Raw genomic sequence first — 20123 nt, forward strand, 5'->3', positions numbered from 1 at the left:
TTTTGATAAATCTTAAAAAGCACCCCACGCTTTTTTTAAAATGAATTAATTTTTTTTTATTGACACTATTTTTAATTTATATTTATTGAAATTTTTAACACTATTCTTAATTAAAATTAATTTTCTATTTTTTAGTTTGGTTTTTTATAAAAAGCGTGTTTTTTAATTTTTTAAAACTATTATTTATTTTTTAGTTTTTAGTTTGGTTTATTTATGAAAGCGTGATTTTTTAGTCTTTTTAAACTATTATTTGTTTTATTGAATTAAAATTCTCTTTGGTGTTTGAAAATTTGTTAACATTAGAGAAATCGGCTAAAAATAATGGTTGGAAATTAAAATTCTTGCTTTATCGACTATAGAGAAAAATTATAAAAATGATTAAAAAAATGAGAATTAAAATTCTCGCCCAAAGGAGTCGGTTACAAACATACAAACATACATACAAATGAAACTAATAAAAAGCGTGTTAAAAAAGCATGTAAAAAGACTTACTAGATCAAGAAAAAGATCGATATCATATCACCGGGTATATAAATTTAATAAAAAAATTAAAAAATTTGTAAAGTAATCGTTATAAAAATTTTTTAACCAACTTTAAAAAGATTTATAAAAAAATTTTGTTATGAAAGTTTTTTTTTTTAGTCAAATTATTCTTATTGTATAATTAAAAATATATTAATATATTATCTAACTAATTATAAATAAGTTTTTATTAAAATTTGTTGTTATTAAATTTTTTTTTTACTCAAGTTATTATTTTTCAGCATATTTAAATAATTTACATGCATTTTCAATCATTTTCTTTTCTAAATAAACTATATGCAACTATTTTTTTTTTCTACAAATATACAAAAATTCAATATATAACTAAGTCTTTTACATACAATAATTAATTATACTTATAAATTATTTAATGTTGCTAAAAAATAAAAACTTTTTGAAAGCAAATTTTATAAGAATATTATAATGAAAAAATTTTTTAAATATTCAAATAATATTATCCAATTATTGATTAAAATTATTTGTATTACAAAAATAAATTTACAAAATAATCTTTAATAACCTTGAAGAAATTATAGATCGTAAAAAAAATTAATTTCAAGTTAGGTTAAAAAATTGTCGATTTGGAGTGAAATGCGCTATATATGTTATCCATATTGAATTAAATATCTAATAAATATAAAACACACATGTTCATATATACAACACATATAATACGTCGGCTCAGCACAAGTATACAAGCTATTTACACACACGATTGAAAAGTGGAAGGTGCACAAAATTGGTTGCGCACAAAAAATCGTAATCTTATATGAAAACCGATTCTTAAGTAGTAAACTTCAAAAATTATTTTTGGTACTTTCAGATCGTCTGATAATTATTAAAGTTACATCCCTTTTTATACACGCTTTTGAATATACTTTTTTTTTCTTAATTTATTAATTTATCAATAAGCATGTAATGTTATTGGCAGCCTTCTGTATATTTATATACGTTCAAAAAATTATTTCTGGGTTAATTCTTTTGCGCGCATGCGTTATCATTTTTTCTTTACTATTTACAGCCGTAAACTATGTGATAAACATTGTTTTTTAAGCAGAAATATCGTAAGTTGCTTCAGGGATAGTCTGCAGGCTTAATCATTTTACAGTTTTGTTTACTCATTTCAAAAGAGAAGGAGGTTTTTACTTTGCTAGTACTTTTTTTTTTTAATTTTTTATGTTTGTTACCTCAAAACTCTGACATTCATAAATTGATTTCAAAATATTTTTTTTTAATTGTTAAAATGAAATTTTGTTGCTGTGATCGATGATAACTCCGCGCTAAGTCAATACATTTTAAATGTATCGAATTTTAAAAAACGCCATTCGGCTACACCTAACAAGAATAGGTACATTTCTTGGATTTATAATGAAAAAAAATATGTAATTTAAAAACGTAATACTAGAAATAATTTTTAATTTCGCGATTTACGATATAAATTATAAACATTATCAAAAGTCGACAAGTATTAGCTTATACTGATGATAATTATGTAAATTTTGACATAAAATCAATAGATTGAAGCTATCTCGTATGGCTAAAAAATTATTTAAAGATCAAAGCTCGAAATATATTTATTGGAAAATTTTTTTAAATTTTCAAAGTCATGAACCGCATTAAAAAAATTATCAAAATTAGACAAATAATAGCATAAATTTGAGGTAATTACCGGAAGTTTAAGATAAATTTGATAGATTAGAGTTATGTTCTATGATTTGAAAATTTTTTTCATAAAATTGACTAAATTCAAAATTAAATTTTAAAACAAAGCAAATTGATGCAAATCAATATAAAATTTTGAATTTTTCAAATTTATTTTAATTTCTTTCATCACTTTACAGACGGAAACTAAAACGTGAGGCACAGCTATGGGAAGAAGCTCGGATGAAACTCATTGAAGCTGGAGTAGCTGATGACATTGAAGATGATGTGGTAATCGACATTACTGAGTTTAATGTCATGGAAGTTGACTCCAACGGAGATTCTGTATATAGTACAGTGGACAACAATGATGAAATTTCCGAAGCTAGTGATGTAAGTAAAGTTACCAGTAATGTTATAATGAGTAGTAGCTTATCACGTGATCTGGAAAGATTCACTCAGGATAATTATCAAGATAACTTAAATACGTTTGAGAATCGGAGTTTTCGGCAGTCTACTGACATCGATGTATCCGGTCTTGATAGTTCAAATTCTAATAGAGATAAGCATGCTTGTATCGCTTCTGTAGAAAATGCTAGTGATATCATTCTCGCTAATAGCCAGAAATTAGACTTTCAGGCAGTTAAACTGGATGATATCGAGTATTCTAAAAGTCAAGTTGCTTCTGTATCATTAGAGACTTCAAAAAATTAAAAACCTAGTGAATTAGAAACGCTTAGACTTGGTAGTTTGAATTTAAACTCATTTCGTAAGCCTTCATTTATTGTAGAAAAAGATACACTGCCACATGAGATTTCGCAGATATCTTATGATACGGAATATTTATCTTGTGATACTGAAACCAGTAATGGCGAAGTTTCTTTCACTACAATAGATGATAATGCTTCGCAAGAAACTCACAATACAAATTATATGTTGATAATTCAGATAAAACTCTTGATAATTCGAGCCAGTCACTTCCGGTATCTGGTAATACGAGTGTTTCTGTTATTTCTGGTCGTCGTATTTTTGAACCTATGTTCTATCACGAATAACTTAAAAATTTCGGTAATGCTGAAAATCATGCTCCCAATTGTTCTAGACTTTTAGCGAACATTGACATAACTGAATCTTACGATTTCGGCTTAAATACTTTGATATATTTCAAGTGCCTTCAATGTCAAATGATTAAAAATGTTTACACCAATCCACGTAAGCCTGCTAATGCTTTTACTATCAATGAAACTTCAGTATTAGCAGTTTTAGGAACAGGTAGTACTTTTACAGCTTTCCAAAGTACATTAGCGATATTTGATATTCCATATATATCTCATACTACTTTTAATAAATATCGAGAAAAATTTAACCATGTTATTGACGATGCTCTTGCTGAAGAAATGAAAGAAACTGCATTGGAAGAAGCAAAAATTGCTATCAGTAAAGGTGATGTCACTTCAGATGGTATTCCCTTCATTAGAGTAATTGTAGATGGCGAATTTGGTAAAAGAAGTTATCCAGGCGGAAAATATGATTCTTTTGGTGCTACTGTAGGTGTTATCGGTCAAGCTACTCAGAAATTGATAGATATCGAAGTTCTTAATAAATATTGTAAAATATGTAAGATTGCTGAAAACCGTGGTTTGCAGCCACCAAAGTATACTTGTTACCAGAATTATGAAAGAAATTTAAGTTCTGGAAGCATGGAAGCTGCTGGTGTTGTCAAAACATTTAAACGAAGTATTGAGAAAAATGGTTTGATTTATTTAATTGTCATTGGGGATGACGATAGTAGTTCTTATAAAGCTATCCGCGATGCCGATCCCTATCGAAAATACGGCATCATAGTAGAAAAAATAAAGTGTACCAATCATATGTGGCGTAGATTTGGTACACATATTAAGGAAGCTTCTAATGCAAAAGCTATAAAATCGTACGGCGTTGGTAGTGTACGAGAAAAAATTAAAACTAGTGGGATCAAGATTCGCAAAGTCATTAGCTATGAAATTGATCTCTTAATAAAAGATTTGGATTTAAATAAATTATCAAAGAGTGATGATGAGCTTAAAGAGTTCGAAGAAAAAGCTGAAGAACTGCAAAAAACCATTAAATTTGTTCATCATCACGTTTTTGGTAATCATGAAAAATGCCCTTTACATTGGGGTGATCGTTGTGATCGTTCAAAACCGAATTTTGTCGTAAAATTAATTGAGTATGGTTTACTAGCAGGAGTAGAAAAAGTTTTGGAAAAATTTAGTTTAAATGCTACCCATTTACTCCATAAACTGACTACGAATGCCATTGAACAATGCTTTTCTATTGTTTCCAAGTACATTACTGGCAAGCGAAACAATTATTACAGCAGAAGTGGTTATCAAGATCGAGTGGGTGTAGCTGCTATCGATCAGATTACCGGTACTCCTTTGAGTAAAATTTTTAGTCACAGCAAAGTTGATGTTCCTCAAAAAGTTATCAAAATAGAAAAAGAACACGTTTTGCAAAGACTTCGCAATAACAAATACCGTGAAACTAACAAAAAGAATAAACATCAAAACCGGTGCCAAGGTACTGATAAAGATTATGGTCCTAACGCCGCTCAGCCAGATTTAGCTGAAACAGACCCACAACTTTATCAGCAACAAAAAGAAGCTCATAATGACAAGCTTCGTGAACAGCAACAAAATCGTGTTGTTCTTGAAAAAAAAAACCAAAGATTAAATAAAGTATGGTGAACCTCATTCTTTTGAAACAGATATGATTCCTTCTCATTTTTTCGGAAAAATTTGTAAAATGGCAAAAACATCGTCTTGTATACCTGTTGTTAACAATATATGTAATCCAGTTATGTATGATGAGGATCAGTTCGAACTCATGGAAAATCAAAGAGCAAAAGCTCTTCAAGATTTGGAATCTAAAATTGGAAGTGTAATTTCACGTTGTGGTTTATTCATTTCTACAGATGAAGAATCCTTTTATTTGTGTGCACGGCCTGATGGTACAGTTGAAGATGATTCTATTGTAATAGTTTGTAATATCTCTGAAGATGAGCAAACAAGTGCTAATGAAGCATTAAGAAGCAATAGAAATTGGGCTAATTTATTTTCCTCGCGTTTCCCTGAACAAATTAATCCAACTCACTCAATGTATTACAATATTCAGGGACAGCTTCATGTTTGTGGTAAGGAATATTGTCATTTTGCTGTTTATACACCATTAAATTTAAAAGTAGCTGAATTAATTGTCAAAGATGATGTTTTTTGGGATACTCATATGAAACAAAAACTGGGTAGTTTTTACTATCAAGTTTTAATCGATGAAATTATAGATAGTAGATTAGATCGAAATATGGAAATTCGCGAAGCTCCATCTACTATCGAAGCTAGACGTGAAAAAGCTAAAAGAGAATCTGAAAAATCAGCTGATCAAGATAAAAAATCAACTAATGAAGCTGAAAAGTCATCCCAACAACAAAAACTATCTAAACATTCAGAGAAAAAACTATCATTACCGAAACAACCACCGCAAAAACAGCCGAGACTATCGAAAACTTTTCGAAATTCTGAAATGGACGGTTATGATAGACAAATTATCGATGGTTATCGTCAACGAATTTTTAAAAGAAGTAACTATGATTATAAGGTTAATATTCTAACTGATCAGAATTTCTTGGATGATTTGTCTATATCTTCATTCCTGTTATTACTTGAAGATAAGGGTTTTTCTTTTCAGTTTCCAATGACAATTTTCAATCCTCTAAAGCCTTCAACTTCAAATAATGACTTACAAATCTTTGGTGGTCATCCCCGCAATCCACATTGGTATTGCTTACATTTTGATGGTCACAATGTTTTCATTTATGAGAGTTTAGGCCGTGACAATTTTAAACAGTTGTCACAAGTTGAACAACATTACATACAAGTTCGCTATCCTAAACAAGTCAAAGAAAAACAAGTGGTTTTTAAAAATGTTACAAGTCAATCAGATGGTAGTACCTGCGGCGTGTACGCTGCCGCATATGCAACAACGATCGCATTAGGTGGTGATCCGTCTGATTTTAATTATTCTCAAAATTCAACAGAAATGCGAGAACATTTTTACACTCACATTATTCTAGCAAGAAAATTAGTTAATTTCCCAGGTAATGCGAAGAATTAACAGTTTTGTGATACACATTAACAAAAAAATTAATGATTGTTACGTATTTTTGCTAATATTTTCTGGGATTCTCTAATATTCAATGTACAGTTTCGGGATAAAGACAGTGCAATTGCAGAAGTTATTTATAGATTACCCAAGTGCAAACGGACGAAAAGTCTCCAATAGCATTGCTTGCACTATATTCTGACAAATTACCTACTCTTGTAGATAAAAAATTAGATAAAACGCGAGTATAAAGCCTTACCGATGAGTCCTAATTATCACGTTGTATCATCTAAAGCAATAAATTAGTATTTTAAGTAAAATTGATTGTTTTGAAACTTTTATTTCATACATACATCAGAGATTAAATAAACAGTCTAACATTTTACCAACTCAACGAGAAATCGATACTTATTCGATTGATGTTATTATTGATGATTTTCTAAATTGTCTGTTATCAATTTTCTCTGTTGCAATTAATTAAAATTTATAAAATGTAGGTGGTCTAAGGCAGAACGTATTAATGGAGAATAATTTTGAATATTTTCTTTGTACTTAACGTTCAGGATGAAACCACATTCCAAAAAAAATATTGAGACAATCATAGTCAATGAATGATTTTCAATAATCCTAACTAAAATGTAGAAAATGAATGACAGTTGAAAGGAACTAAAAAATACGCTTTATATAGAAAACCAAACTAAAAAATGGAGAATAAATGTTAATAAATTTGAATTAAGAATAGTGTAAAAAATTCCAATAAATATAAATTTATAATAATTTAGATAAGAAAAAAATGTATACAGTATAGTATTTATTTCCAAATGTACAGTTTTTTACAAACTCTGATACATTCCCTTCCCCTTTCGACATACATATTAATATCACATCAGTAATTTAATATATTAAATATTAGTAATTTAAATAATTAAATAATAGCAATAATGATAATTGTAACTTGAGTAATTTTAAATATAAATATGAATATAAACTCTGATTCAATTGCACACTTTATCTGCATATTCATGCATCAGTGTCCTAAGATTGTCTCGTCAGACCAGTGAGGTCCTCCCATTCGCAGTCCTCATAGCCTATTGATTCACTGATTCTGGCGTTGAGATCACCAATGATAAAAGTTTTTTTGCCGTTCCTGTTAGCTTCAAAAATTTCACTTCTTAGGTCTTTAATTATCTTGCTGAATCCAACGTTGTTGTAGATGCTTATGAGGTAGAACTCACTATTGACAGCATGAAATCCATAATTCCATTGTGTTACCGTCCAGTTATTACATTTTTCGATTTTTATACCTAATATTTGACCGCCACTTGCTCCACCTCGTTTACCTTTTTGCTTTATTGCTGGTTTTAACCACCACTTGAATTTATTGCTCAATCTTTTTGTTATTTTATCTTCCATTTATTTGGTGACCCACGTTTCTTGTAGTAGTACGATGTCAGATTCCTCAAGAAACTTCCACGCATCTTTTACATTTTTAATTCCTGATAATTGAGGTATAATCTCAAAATCACTGCGGCAGATTATTTTAATAATTGTCAGAGTACTTATAAAGTAACTGGTTAAAAGGATATCTGTGCGTAGCTACCTGAGATGGATATTTACTTCTCACTTATTAAAACTTTCCAGTTAAACAGTATTTTTTGATAAAAATGAGTAAACTTAAGAGCAACAGATAACCCTCTTTAAAATTTTCAATAGGATTCCATCAAAAGCGACAAAAACCCCGTAGAAACCCATAAATTTTATTGGTTTTTGAGTGGTTTTTATCGCTTTTGATGGGATCTTATTGGAGCTTTTCAACAGGGAAACACGTCACGTCGCACGTACGACCTAAGCCGCTCTCCTCTTAATTACCCGAGAAAAAATATTTATATATAATTATATATATTTATATATAAATTGGTTATATATGATTATAAATGAAAAATCACCAAATGTAATCATATCTAATCATATATAATTATATATAATTATATATAACAATATTTAATTCGATATTTATTACATCTAATTAGCTGGAGCCGGATGAGGAACTGGAGCTGGAGCTGGGGCTCGGGCCAGGTCACGAGCTGGAGCCGGATGAGGAGCTGGAGCTGGAGCCGGGTGAAGAACTGCAGCTGGAGCCGGATGAGGAACTGGAGCTGGAGCTGGGGCTAACGCCAGGTCAAGAGCTGGAGCCGGATGAGGAGCTGCAGCTGGAGCCGGATGAGGAACTGGAGCTGGAGCTGGGGCTCGGGCCAGGTCACGAGCTGGAGCCGGATGAGGAGCTGGAGCTGGAGCCGGGTGAAGAACTGCAGCTGGAGCCGGATGAGGAACTGGAGCTGGAGCTGGGGCTCGGGCCAGGTCACGAGCTGGAGCCGGATGAGGAGCTGGAGCTGGAGCCGGGTGAAGAACTGCAGCTGGAGCCGGATGAGGAACTGGAGCTGGAGCTGGGGCTCGCGCCAGGTCACGAGCTGGTAGTAGAGCAGGATCTGGGGCTGGAGCTGGACGAGGAGGAACTCCAGCCGTAACGTTGGCGTAGGTTCTTGGTCCTAATGTCCGTCGACCTCTTGAACTCCGTCCACGAGCGCTTCGTAATCACCGATCGGATTTACCTTTTCCTAAAAACAAAATTAGCATTAAAAAGTATATATTTGTATCGCGTCAATTTAGCCTAATGTAAAATCGCAACGATCAATTTTGATATTATTTATCCACTAATATCCTTATTAACACTATTTTGATATTTTATAAACTATTAATGTCCTTGATTCAAAATATTAATTGAACAAAATGCATTATTATGGAATTTAAATATTTTTCAATAATTTAACTTAATTTTAATTTCACTGTTTGCATATATAGATTAGGGTGGGTCAAAAAAATCAACTATTTTTTTTTTTACAATTAATACGGTAAAATGGGTTACTAGGCACCTTAAAAAAATTCTCACCAAATATGAACTCTTAATTTTAATAGGAAGATCCTCCGCGTCGCAGTTTTTTATTTTTTTCTCAGTCCAATAGAAAACAATTCATTCTTCATCATTAATTGGTCGTACAGAAAAAATTTTTTTAAGAATTTTGTAGGAAATTTAATGCTCTACAAAAAAGGTATCTTATGTTTTTTCCGTAAACCTCACCATTTCACTAATATTGAAGATTTAAGATTGATTATTTTAAGTCAAATGTCACTTTTGTTTATGAATTTTATAACTCGACAAGAAATGGCTATTATTGAATGAGCAATAGAAATTTTTGTAGCAAATTAACTGCTCTATAAAAATGGTATCTTATGTTTTGGCGATTAAATTAATCGTTCAAAAGATATTCATCATCAAACTTTCATGTATATCGATTTTAAGAGTTTTTGATTAAATAATCGAAAAATTTCAATTTAATCTATCAGTTTTGAGAAAATTTACACGAAAAAAATTTTTTCATCAACTGAGAAACTTCAAAATGTTTTTCAAGCTTTTTTTATGTGTAAGTATTTTTATCTACATTTAAAAAAATAAATTGTACATTATTTATCGCTTAGTTAATCATTTATCAATAAAAAAGCAAAGTTTTCATTATAAATATATTATGATTTCAGTTTTAGAGAAAAAAATGTCCAATTAGTTATAAGAAAGTTTTTTATTTCAATTTTCAACTGAGCTATTTATTTTCAAACAATTTTTTGTTGCAAGTAGGGTAGTTTTTCGATGCTCTTTCACAACTTGCAATAAAAATTGAAATTGCTCTTCGTCTTTCGTTAAGCATTGGTTATATTCACTTACTAATGCGACACCTCGCTCTGCCACATCATTAACAACTTTCAATTGTGCGAAAAATTCTTTATTTTCATTATAACTCTCATCAGTAGACCATAAATCAATATTTTTGTCAAGAAAATCATACGGCAGATCAAAGATCTCAAAAAGTTTTAATGACTTCTTAGAAACAAAGTCACTTATATTTTTTTGCAGAATTAAATGTAAATTTTTTCTATCAATAATAAATCTTCTTGCTTTAGAATCTGTACCTTCGCGAGTCTTAACAGCTTCGACAATATTCTTCGTTATGTTTAATGGAACAGTATCATCAAAAAGTGATAAAATAGCAAGTTCATCACTTAAGTACCATAAATTTGAAGTCATTTTTTCACATGTAGCCAAGGAAATTAAAGAATTAATTTTACTGTACTCAATTAAATTTTTCATAAACTCTAAGTCGTGATTAGCAGCAGAAGTCGCAGAAGTTGATGAAAACCAAGCTTTTACATACACCATAACTATGAAAATACAAAATTGTCGAAGACCATCCAATTCTTTCTTAGAAAGGTCAAATTCATCTCTAAAAATAAACATTTTTAGGCAATAAATTGCCTTTGCCATCCATCTTGCATGATGAACTGCACCAGGACGCTTGAAGAAAACTTGCTCTCGTGGCATTTCTCCCAGAAAAATTAATGACAATTCCAATATTTCTTTATAGTCATCTCGGGGTTGCGATAACTACCAAAAGTAATCAATTATTCGTAAAAATCAAAAATTATCCTCTACACTTAAAATTGTATTTAAATAATACCTGTAAGTATCGCTTAATAAATGAAGATAGATTATTTTTTCATTCGTAATAATATTAGCAACAATACTATCTTCAACACCAGATTTATACTTCGTTTTATCGAATGTGTCCCAAAATTTTTGAATCTGCCAAATATTGGAACATTTGGTCCGGATGATACTGGCCAATAGACTTCGAATGCACTCCTTAAAATGATCTCATAAATATGATGGCGACATGGTAACCAAATTAATTCTTTTCCTAAGGCCTTTTCAATTTCTTTACATGTACCATGATGGATTCCTGTATAGTTAAAATAGATAATTACACTTTAAGTTCTGTATTTAATAAAAATTGTAACGCATATTTAAAATCTATAAATAAATAAAGAATTATAACTAATGGGCACGTGTCGAAAATTTAATTAATGTATGAAAACAATTCAACTAGAACGATGAAAATAAAATTTTCTTTTAAATATTTTATCATTGATTAGTTACCCGTATTAACCGCAGTCGTGTCAAAACACATCGCCTTAATGTAACTAATAATACCCCATTGATTTAACGTTGACAAGATGGTTGCTGTTTGATTTTCTGCCGATCCACTATTCATTTTTGGAACTCCAAGTAACTGCTCAGTACCAAAAGCAGTCAAAATAATCGGTAATCGATCCACAAATTTCGATTCAGAAATGTCATTCAGTATTTTCCCATCCCAATGTACGACATATTTATCATGAGCTTTGAAGTTATCTTTTAGTCCTATAGCAATGTCTTTTCGTAAGAGCATGCGAGTTCGTTGAATTGTTCGATAACTAAGAGTTGTATCTTCTACATTAACACCAACACTTGATAGAACTGGAGCAATAATGAACATCGCATTTCTACTACTAACATTAGCTCTGTCGAGTGCTGAGATAAGCTCTGGAATTAGAATATTTATTTTTGCTCGTGTTGTCGGTATTTGAGGCACATACTCTAAATCTGAACCGAAATTTGTAGCTTGACTTTAATGTAAGGGTTGAAGATGACTCTGATTCCTCACTTCGAACAATCTCATGGCTGGTTGAGGGTTGATTCAAATCTAAAATAAGCGTGTTGTTATTTAATTAATGGAAGCAAAAATATGGAACTCATTCATTTTGACATCAAATAAGGAACACAAAGAGTTTTTATTTATCATCTACGAACATATTGACATTTATGATATAATTAATTAGAAAAACAATAATATACTTTATTATTCATAATTTATAATCAATTTAATTTATTTTCAATTCTGATTAAAATTTATAATAATTAAATGTTGTAAATACTCACGACTTTCATCTACTTCCATCGTATTCATAGTACTGTTTAATTTATTTAGGTTATTTGAAAGAATTTCTTTCCGGGTATCACTTTTTTGATTTGAATATAGTTCACGAATATCATTATCAAGCAGTTTTATTGATTTATGATCTACAATATCAAATAATGCTTTGATTTCATTCTGAAATATTATTACATTTTTGTTTTGGGCTGATGATTTTTTTCGCACAAAAGATTTTTGAAATTTCAACCATCGGTTATGATAGCGAAGAATTTTTTGTATTACATTAGTTGATCCACTAGTCGGAATCTGGTTGTTTTTCCATAGTTCAATAACTTGATCAGTTGCATTTTTAGCATATCTCTGTTTGATATCATACAGATATTTAGCATATCTTTGTTTGATAGAACATTTTAACACTTTGAGCTGATAAAAAAAAAAACACTCATAACCTCTTTCACTGTTGGCAACTTACGTTCTGAAATTTTTTGCATGGGTTTTCCGATCAAATGAATTTCCTTATCCATATTTTCGATAAATATATAAATTTATGTAGTGACCGCAAAATTTGTAAATATTTAATCGTTTTATCACATATACAAAATCATAACTTGTGGAAACACTAGAAATGCTGTAGAAAATGTAAACAAATAAAAACAATATAACTATAAAGAAAAATGTAGGTGGCGCTAGTTCACAAGGGAAACAGAGTAAATAGAATACAAAACAAAAATTCTCTACAGAAGAAATTTTCCCAAGGACAATATACAGCTGTAATGGAAAATTTTTTAAGACGTTTTGAAGACGTTATAAAAAAACAACATGATCGTGATTTCTAATGATGAAAAATAAAAAGTTTGGAATTATTGAATAAAAATTTTGAAAACAAAATTCAAATAATACTTACATTAAAGACAAAAATGAAATTTTCTCAAAACTGATAGATTAAATTGAAATTTTTCGATTATTTAATCAAAAACTCTTAAAATCGATATACATGAAAGTTTGATGATGAATATCTTTTGAACGATTAATTTAATCGCCAAAACATAAGATACCATTTTTATAGAGCAGTTAATTTGCTACAAAAATTTCTATTGCTCATTCAATAATAGCCATTTCTTGTCGAGTTATAAAATTCATAAACAAAAGTGACATTTGACTTAAAATAATCAATCTTAAATCTTCAATATTAGTGAAATGGTGAGGTTTACGGAAAAAACATAAGATACCTTTTTTGTAGAGCATTAAATTTCCTACAAAATTCTTAAAAAAATTTTTTCTGTACGACCAATTAATGATGAAGAATGAATTGTTTTCTATTGGACTGAGAAAAAAATAAAAAACTGCGACGCGGAGGATCTTCCTATTAAAATTAAGAGTTCATATTTGGTGAGAATTTTTTTAAGGTGCCTAGTAACCCATTTTACCGTATTAATTGTAAAAAAAAAAATAGTTGATTTTTTTGACCCACCCTAATAAATATATAATATGATTATATATATATATATACAAGCGAAATCGATTTTTCTTGGATTGAAATTCGTCCGAAAAAATTTGGGGTACTCAATGACGCGCGCCAAGTACGATAAAAAATTTTTTTTTTAATTTTTAATTTTCAACAAATTTTTTTTCAATTTTTTCAACATTATGACGGTTTCTTGGTATTTTTTTGTATTTCATATCTTTTTGTAGAGAATGAAAATTATTAAAATGAGTCTAATTTTTTTTGTAAAGTGCAAATGTTATTAAGATGAGTTTCATGAACGTGGCCTTGGCGCAATTTTTTACAGTGAAACTGTTTTTGTTCGGATTATCATTACTCTATATAATACAAAGGAGTTTATTGAAAAAGACAATTTTTTCGATAAATTAACATTTATTTACTCTCTTTAATTCGACTATTTTTTTACTAAAATTTATATGTAAACTTTATGTTATACTTATTATGAATGTTAAAATATATTGATATATTTATTATAATTAAAAATTTATTATATAAATATAAAATAATATTAATTACAAATATATATATATATATATATATATATATATATATATATATATATATATATATATATATATATATATATATATATATATATATATATATATATATATATATTAATAATATAATAAATATTCATGATATTAATATTATAATTAATTTGTTAATAAATTATTATTAACAAATTAAAAAAAAATTTAATGTAAGCTTATTGTAGAAGTTGTCTAAGAAGCTCACATTCGAGTAGCAGAACTATTCAAACTGCTAGCTCTGATGTCATGTGAGATCATAGATAAATGTGTCAGAAGTGAACGCTTAGGCCGATCGTGCATCTATATCGCTTGTTCCGCGCTCTCATCTGCACGCTCAGGCTCAGGCGGAATGTGAGACTTTTTCATGTGTACAGTCGGTTTTCGTTGATTTATAAGACGTTGTCACGTCAAAAAATGTAAAAAAAATTAGAAATTTAGAAAGTTGTAGAAAATTCAAAATTTTATGAAAATAAAAATTTTAGAAAAAAATTACAATTCTGAAAAAAAAATTTGAAAAATACAAAAATTTTCGAAAATTATCGAAATTTTCAGAAAATATTTTTTTCAAATTTGAATTTATAATTTCTTTTGAATTTTACTCTTCTTTAGGTAAAATTTATGTAATAAAAAAATCGATTTACAAGTTCGTAATTATAGTGTCATTTTCTAACAGTAGGTCATTTGCTTACAAAAGAAAAACGACATCTGGTAAAACTCAATTGAGATTTTGCTGCATTTTGTAATTAGAATTGTTACTTTATGTAAAATCCTCTTGACGTCGCCAGCATACATTTTTGACATGCGTCGGTAATGCTGTGACGCTCCATTTTTAAATTTATATTTATATTGGCGCCACTGGAAACAGGGTGGGGGGCTGATAACCCTACTCCAAAACAGTTCATACGTTCTTAACAGCAGTAAATATTGAATGGAGCTTTTTTGTTGTAATAAGCTCGGATGTTTAAGCCGTTTAATAAAACCTCAACATTGTTTGAACCAAAATGGAAATATCAATATAACTTTTTTCCACATAACTCAATGAGAATTACATAATTACACAACTAAAACGGAATACTTAAAATGTAAAATCAGATGCCAAACTTTCGTGACTAACACATCCGATAGTAATAAGAAAATTAAACTTATCACATTGAATGATTAAACGTGAGCCAATTAAGCACAGCATGCTAAGCCCTCAGACTAGTCGTCATAGTTTAAAGTTGCGTATGTGAATCAAACGTCGACGAACACACGGGCAATTACACACACATGTTGGTCAGGTTTGGATTGATAAGCCCACAGCAACGTCATGCAGCCCTTCATTACTCACGTCGATTAATGTTTACCAACCTCCATCGACGCTTCACATACTTTTTCATGTTTATACGCACGTCATATGCCATAAACGAATTTATTTATTTGCGGAAATCGACAAATAAAATCCCACATAATTTTTATTTTTTGAAAACGCAATAGTCGTTGAAAATAAAAATATTATAAGTATTTTTTTAGTTTTTATTTTTAGTTACAGAAAATTCTACCATCAAAAATATAAAATAATTTCAATTATTTTAACCTGTCCATTATACCTAATTTTTAGGGTCTATATGACAGAGAATGGAACAAGGATCATTTAAAATTTTTGCTGGCTCAAATCGACCCATTAGTTCTCTAAGAAATCTTTCAAAATAAAAATTATTATTGAAAATTGGGCCGCGGGTTCGAATCAGTTGTGATTCAAGTGTCAATAAATTTACTTCCGACGATTGTTATATAAGAATCGATTCGTTTTTGCATTCCCTACAAGGTTCTTAAGCCAAACAGTAGATTAGTTTATCATTTTTTTTTTAATTTAGAATTTTTATTCTACTTATTCGCGTTTCCGTGCAGATTATACTCAGTGGTATCTGTGACAAAAAAAATTCAAGACAGTAGCTAAAAAAATTCCAGATTATACTAAGTAATATCTGGATAATACTCATTATAATCTAGATTATACCCATTATAATCTAGATTATACCCATTATAATCTAGATTATATCCATTATAATCTAGATTATACCCATTATAATCTAGATTATATCCATTATAATCTAAATTATACCCATTATAATCTAGATTATATCCATTATAATCTAAATTATACCCATTATAATCTAGATTATACCCATTATAATCTAGATTATACTCATTATAATCTAGATTATACTCATTATAATCTATACTCATTGCAATCTGGATTATACTAGTTACTATCTGAAAATTTTTTTCACTCAGTATAATCTGGGATGATATCCAGTGTCATCTTGTTCTTTCCGTATATACATAAATTAAATAATTTTATTTCAACAAATTTTTAGTCACTTTAAATTCTAACATAAAAAATAATATTTTTAATGTCAAATAATTTTGATAATTTTGACCTGTCCATTATACCCCACTTTTGTGGTCCAGACGATAGGAAATAGAACAAGGATTTAATTAATTTTTTGCTGGTTTAATTCGGTCCATTAGTTTCTAAGATATCGCTAAGACAACTTTCAAAATCAAAATTAATATTGAAAATTAGATCATGGGTTCGAATACTGAGTAAGTTTTTTTTTTTTTTTTTTTTTAAATCTTTATTGTACTTGTGTTGATTTCTCAACTAATTCAGACAAATAATTCAGCAAATTAATTATATTCTAACAAACAAAGCTTCAGAAAAGCAAAGATTTAAAGTTTCAAAGTAATTTGAAGTACATAAGAAATATTGTGGCGATAAGAAGGTGAGAAATACGATGAAAATAAATAAAATAAATCCATATTATATCTCCGACTATGTATATACATATATATAAATGAACAAGTTTAGAGAAGAGCTATTCAGCGGATTTATGAGGGTGCTTTTGTTGGTAGCGTTGCCACCAGCTATACAATTGTTGGCGTTATAAGGCGTAAGAATCCATCAGGATGCTCCTGATGCTGACGTTTTCCTTTTGAATTTAAATATATGTATATGGGTGGTTTGGGTATAAGATTGTATTATTTGCATTACACTATTATATTGTCATAGAATTGAGAATCCACATGAGTAAGTTAGGACTAAAGACTGAGTCTGGCATAGAAACTACAACTATTCACTCCTTGATGTGATATATCATCACAACTTACTCGCACAGCCTTTAATCTGTACTATACCGCACTATAATACATCAACAGTGTATAATCTGCAACAGTTATTACGACGGTTGTCAGTATTTGTGGCTGTATCAAACTGTTAGTCTGGAATTTCGGAGTTTGTTATCTTAATCACAGAAGGTATCTTAATCATAAAGTTTAAATAGGCATCTAGTCGAGTTATCCTTTTCGGTTCGTGCTAGTGCATGCCTTCATCGCAGATATGCTCTAATATCGTATAAAAATCAAAATTCCTACAATTTGTCAATTTAAATCGTACCTAGTACTCATAAATGATACAAAAAATACACCGTTAGAGATGAAGAGAATTCCTGACCTTGTCAAAAATTTTTTTTAAATCAATTAATTGCTATTTTTACATAAAAAAGTCATTTTAATAGCTGGTGTAGATTTTTAAAGTTTTTAAGAAGGTGCAAGCGGGATAACTTTTGAAGAAATAAGTTTTTCGACTCTACTTATTTTTTAATCTCTTCATCTGCCTTGTAGGTAGTTGCGTATTGAAAATTGCAGCTTAATGTTGTTTTGTTTAATAAAAATTCATTTTTTTCGGCTGGCAGTTGAAGAAATTTTCTATCCTCTGAGCAGCCATTTATAAAAATTTATTTGTAAATACAGTCGTGGCTGCCCAATTTTAAAACACAGTAACTGCAAAATTTATGAATTTTAATTTTTTTAATATTGCTGCATTTTTTATAACTTTTAGACCTTAATTTCAAGTATTTTTTCTTAAAAATATTTATATTCAAGTATTTTCTATTTATAAATCAAATTTTTCATTAATTTGGCAGGCAAACTTTTTTTTAATAAGAAAAATTTATAAATGTTAGTTACTGTGTTTTGAAATTGGGCAGCCGAGCTGATACTATACTCAATTGCGTTCGCTGGCTGACCAAAGGTAATACAGTCTTAAATTGGTTCTTTTTTATGATTCACTTATCAGAACGATAGAGGGAGTTCAATTTGTATGAAAAAAATACTATCCGCGGGAAAATTTAAACAAGCTTTGAAATTAAATTGTAAATAAAATTAGTTTCTTGTAATTAACGCATTAAAATTATTTTTTTATTTCTTCTTGTAGTGTACAGTAGATAATTATTTTGTCTATCAACGTGTTAAAAGAAAAATGATCGCTAAGTTCTTAAAATTTTTCAATATTGAATTCTCTCTTGGTAATTTATAGAAAAAAGAAAATATTAATATAATAGTATAGCGTTCGGCATATGACAAGTTAAAAGTATAGGTGGGCTCACATTAAAGAAATTCAGAGTACAGTAAAGGCACGCGCGCCTACTTGACTAGACCGTTCCTGGATATGAGGGTTTAAATTTATAGCCATAAATTATAAGATTATCGTAAATTCGATTGAAAAATGCTTGCCACATTCTTATTAAAGTCAAACTCGAAAGTAACAGCTCGAATTTATCAGCATTTATTTTCTATAATGTGTAAATATAAAAGTAATTGAATTTGTTGAATTGAAGATAAATTAACTTTCCATTGAGTGTCATTGGTTTTATACAAATACATATATGAGCAGATGTAATGGCTCGACAATGAGTTAAGTTAGACATTTGTACAACGATAGAATTCGTCCAAGTCTTTTCTTGAAATTTAAAAAGTTAATGTGACATCTGGTCGGTTATAGCCGCCTGTCGATTTCCAATACTGTTCCAAACTCTACTCGACGACGACTTACTAACTTTACACCTCTGTGGATATTTCTATTCGATGAGAGTTGATAATAATAATAATAATAATAATAATAATAATAATAGTAATCATAATAATAATAATTGTAGAAGTAGTCGTTATATTTGTTACAATAACGAAAAAGTTTTATACTTACAGATTTGATCGGGTTATTTACTTTTTATTGAGTTTATGATGATATTTATTTTCGTGATAATGGTAGTAATGATAACCACCACGTTCATGATTTCAATCTTTTCTACAATAATTTTTATTATAATATTGATCATGCATACAATAATGATAATATTCATTATATTTCCAATAATAATGATATTCATCATGTCGATGTTATTGGTGATATTCATCATATTGATGTTATTGGTGATATTCACCATGTGCCTCATATTCATCATGTTCACAATAGAAATGATATTCATCATGTTTATGATAGTGATATTCATCATGTCCACAATAGTAATGATATTTATCATGTTGATGTTATTGGTCATAACCACTATGTTTACAATAGCAATGATATTCATCATGTTTATGATATTGTCGATATTTATCATGTACATGAGAATGATAATATTTACAGTGTACAATAGTAATAATATTCATGATCTTAATGATATTATCGATATTTATCATGTTGATAATATTGGTGATATTCATCATGTTGATGTTATTGGTGATAATCACTATGTTGACAATAGCAATGATATTCATAATATTTATGATATTGATTATATTTATCATGTGCATGATATTGATAATGATAGCAATGTTTACAATAGTAATATCATTCATAATCTTGATGATCATAATGATATTCGTCTTGTTGAAAATTTTAGTGATATTCATCATGCATGTTATATTAATGATATTTATCATGAATATTATATTGACGATCTCCATCATGCAAATGATACACGGAAAAAAGTAAACTGTAATAAATAACAGTCAATTTATAATAAGTAATGATCAACTGCTAAAAATTACCACTTCAAACAGTAAAATCATGATTTT

At 29.2% G+C, this 20123-nt stretch overlaps 2 protein-coding genes across 5 annotated transcripts in view; one reads left to right on the top strand and one right to left on the bottom strand.

The window, feature by feature from the left end:
- Fas1 (fasciclin 1 Fas1 domain-containing) overlaps window positions 1-20123 on the top strand; it is a 264552-nt gene that overhangs the window by 87360 nt on the left and 157069 nt on the right. The window lies entirely within an intron of this gene.
- Window positions 8347-12945, bottom strand: LOC141537646 (uncharacterized). The gene is made up of 5 exons (XM_074258767.1): window positions 12191-12945; window positions 11423-11954; window positions 10980-11171; window positions 9037-9043; window positions 8347-8908 (listed from the first exon to the last, which is right to left on the bottom strand). The coding sequence occupies exons 2-5, from the start codon at window positions 11745-11747 to the stop codon at window positions 8347-8349; spliced, it is 1086 nt and encodes a 361-aa protein (XP_074114868.1). The 5' UTR covers window positions 11748-11954; window positions 12191-12945.

This window comes from Cotesia typhae, unplaced genomic scaffold, assembly GCF_013202065.1.
Source record: "Cotesia typhae breed Kobodo isofemale line unplaced genomic scaffold, CoteBio_Ctyphae scaffold_91, whole genome shotgun sequence".
NCBI lineage: Eukaryota > Metazoa > Arthropoda > Insecta > Hymenoptera > Braconidae > Cotesia > Cotesia typhae.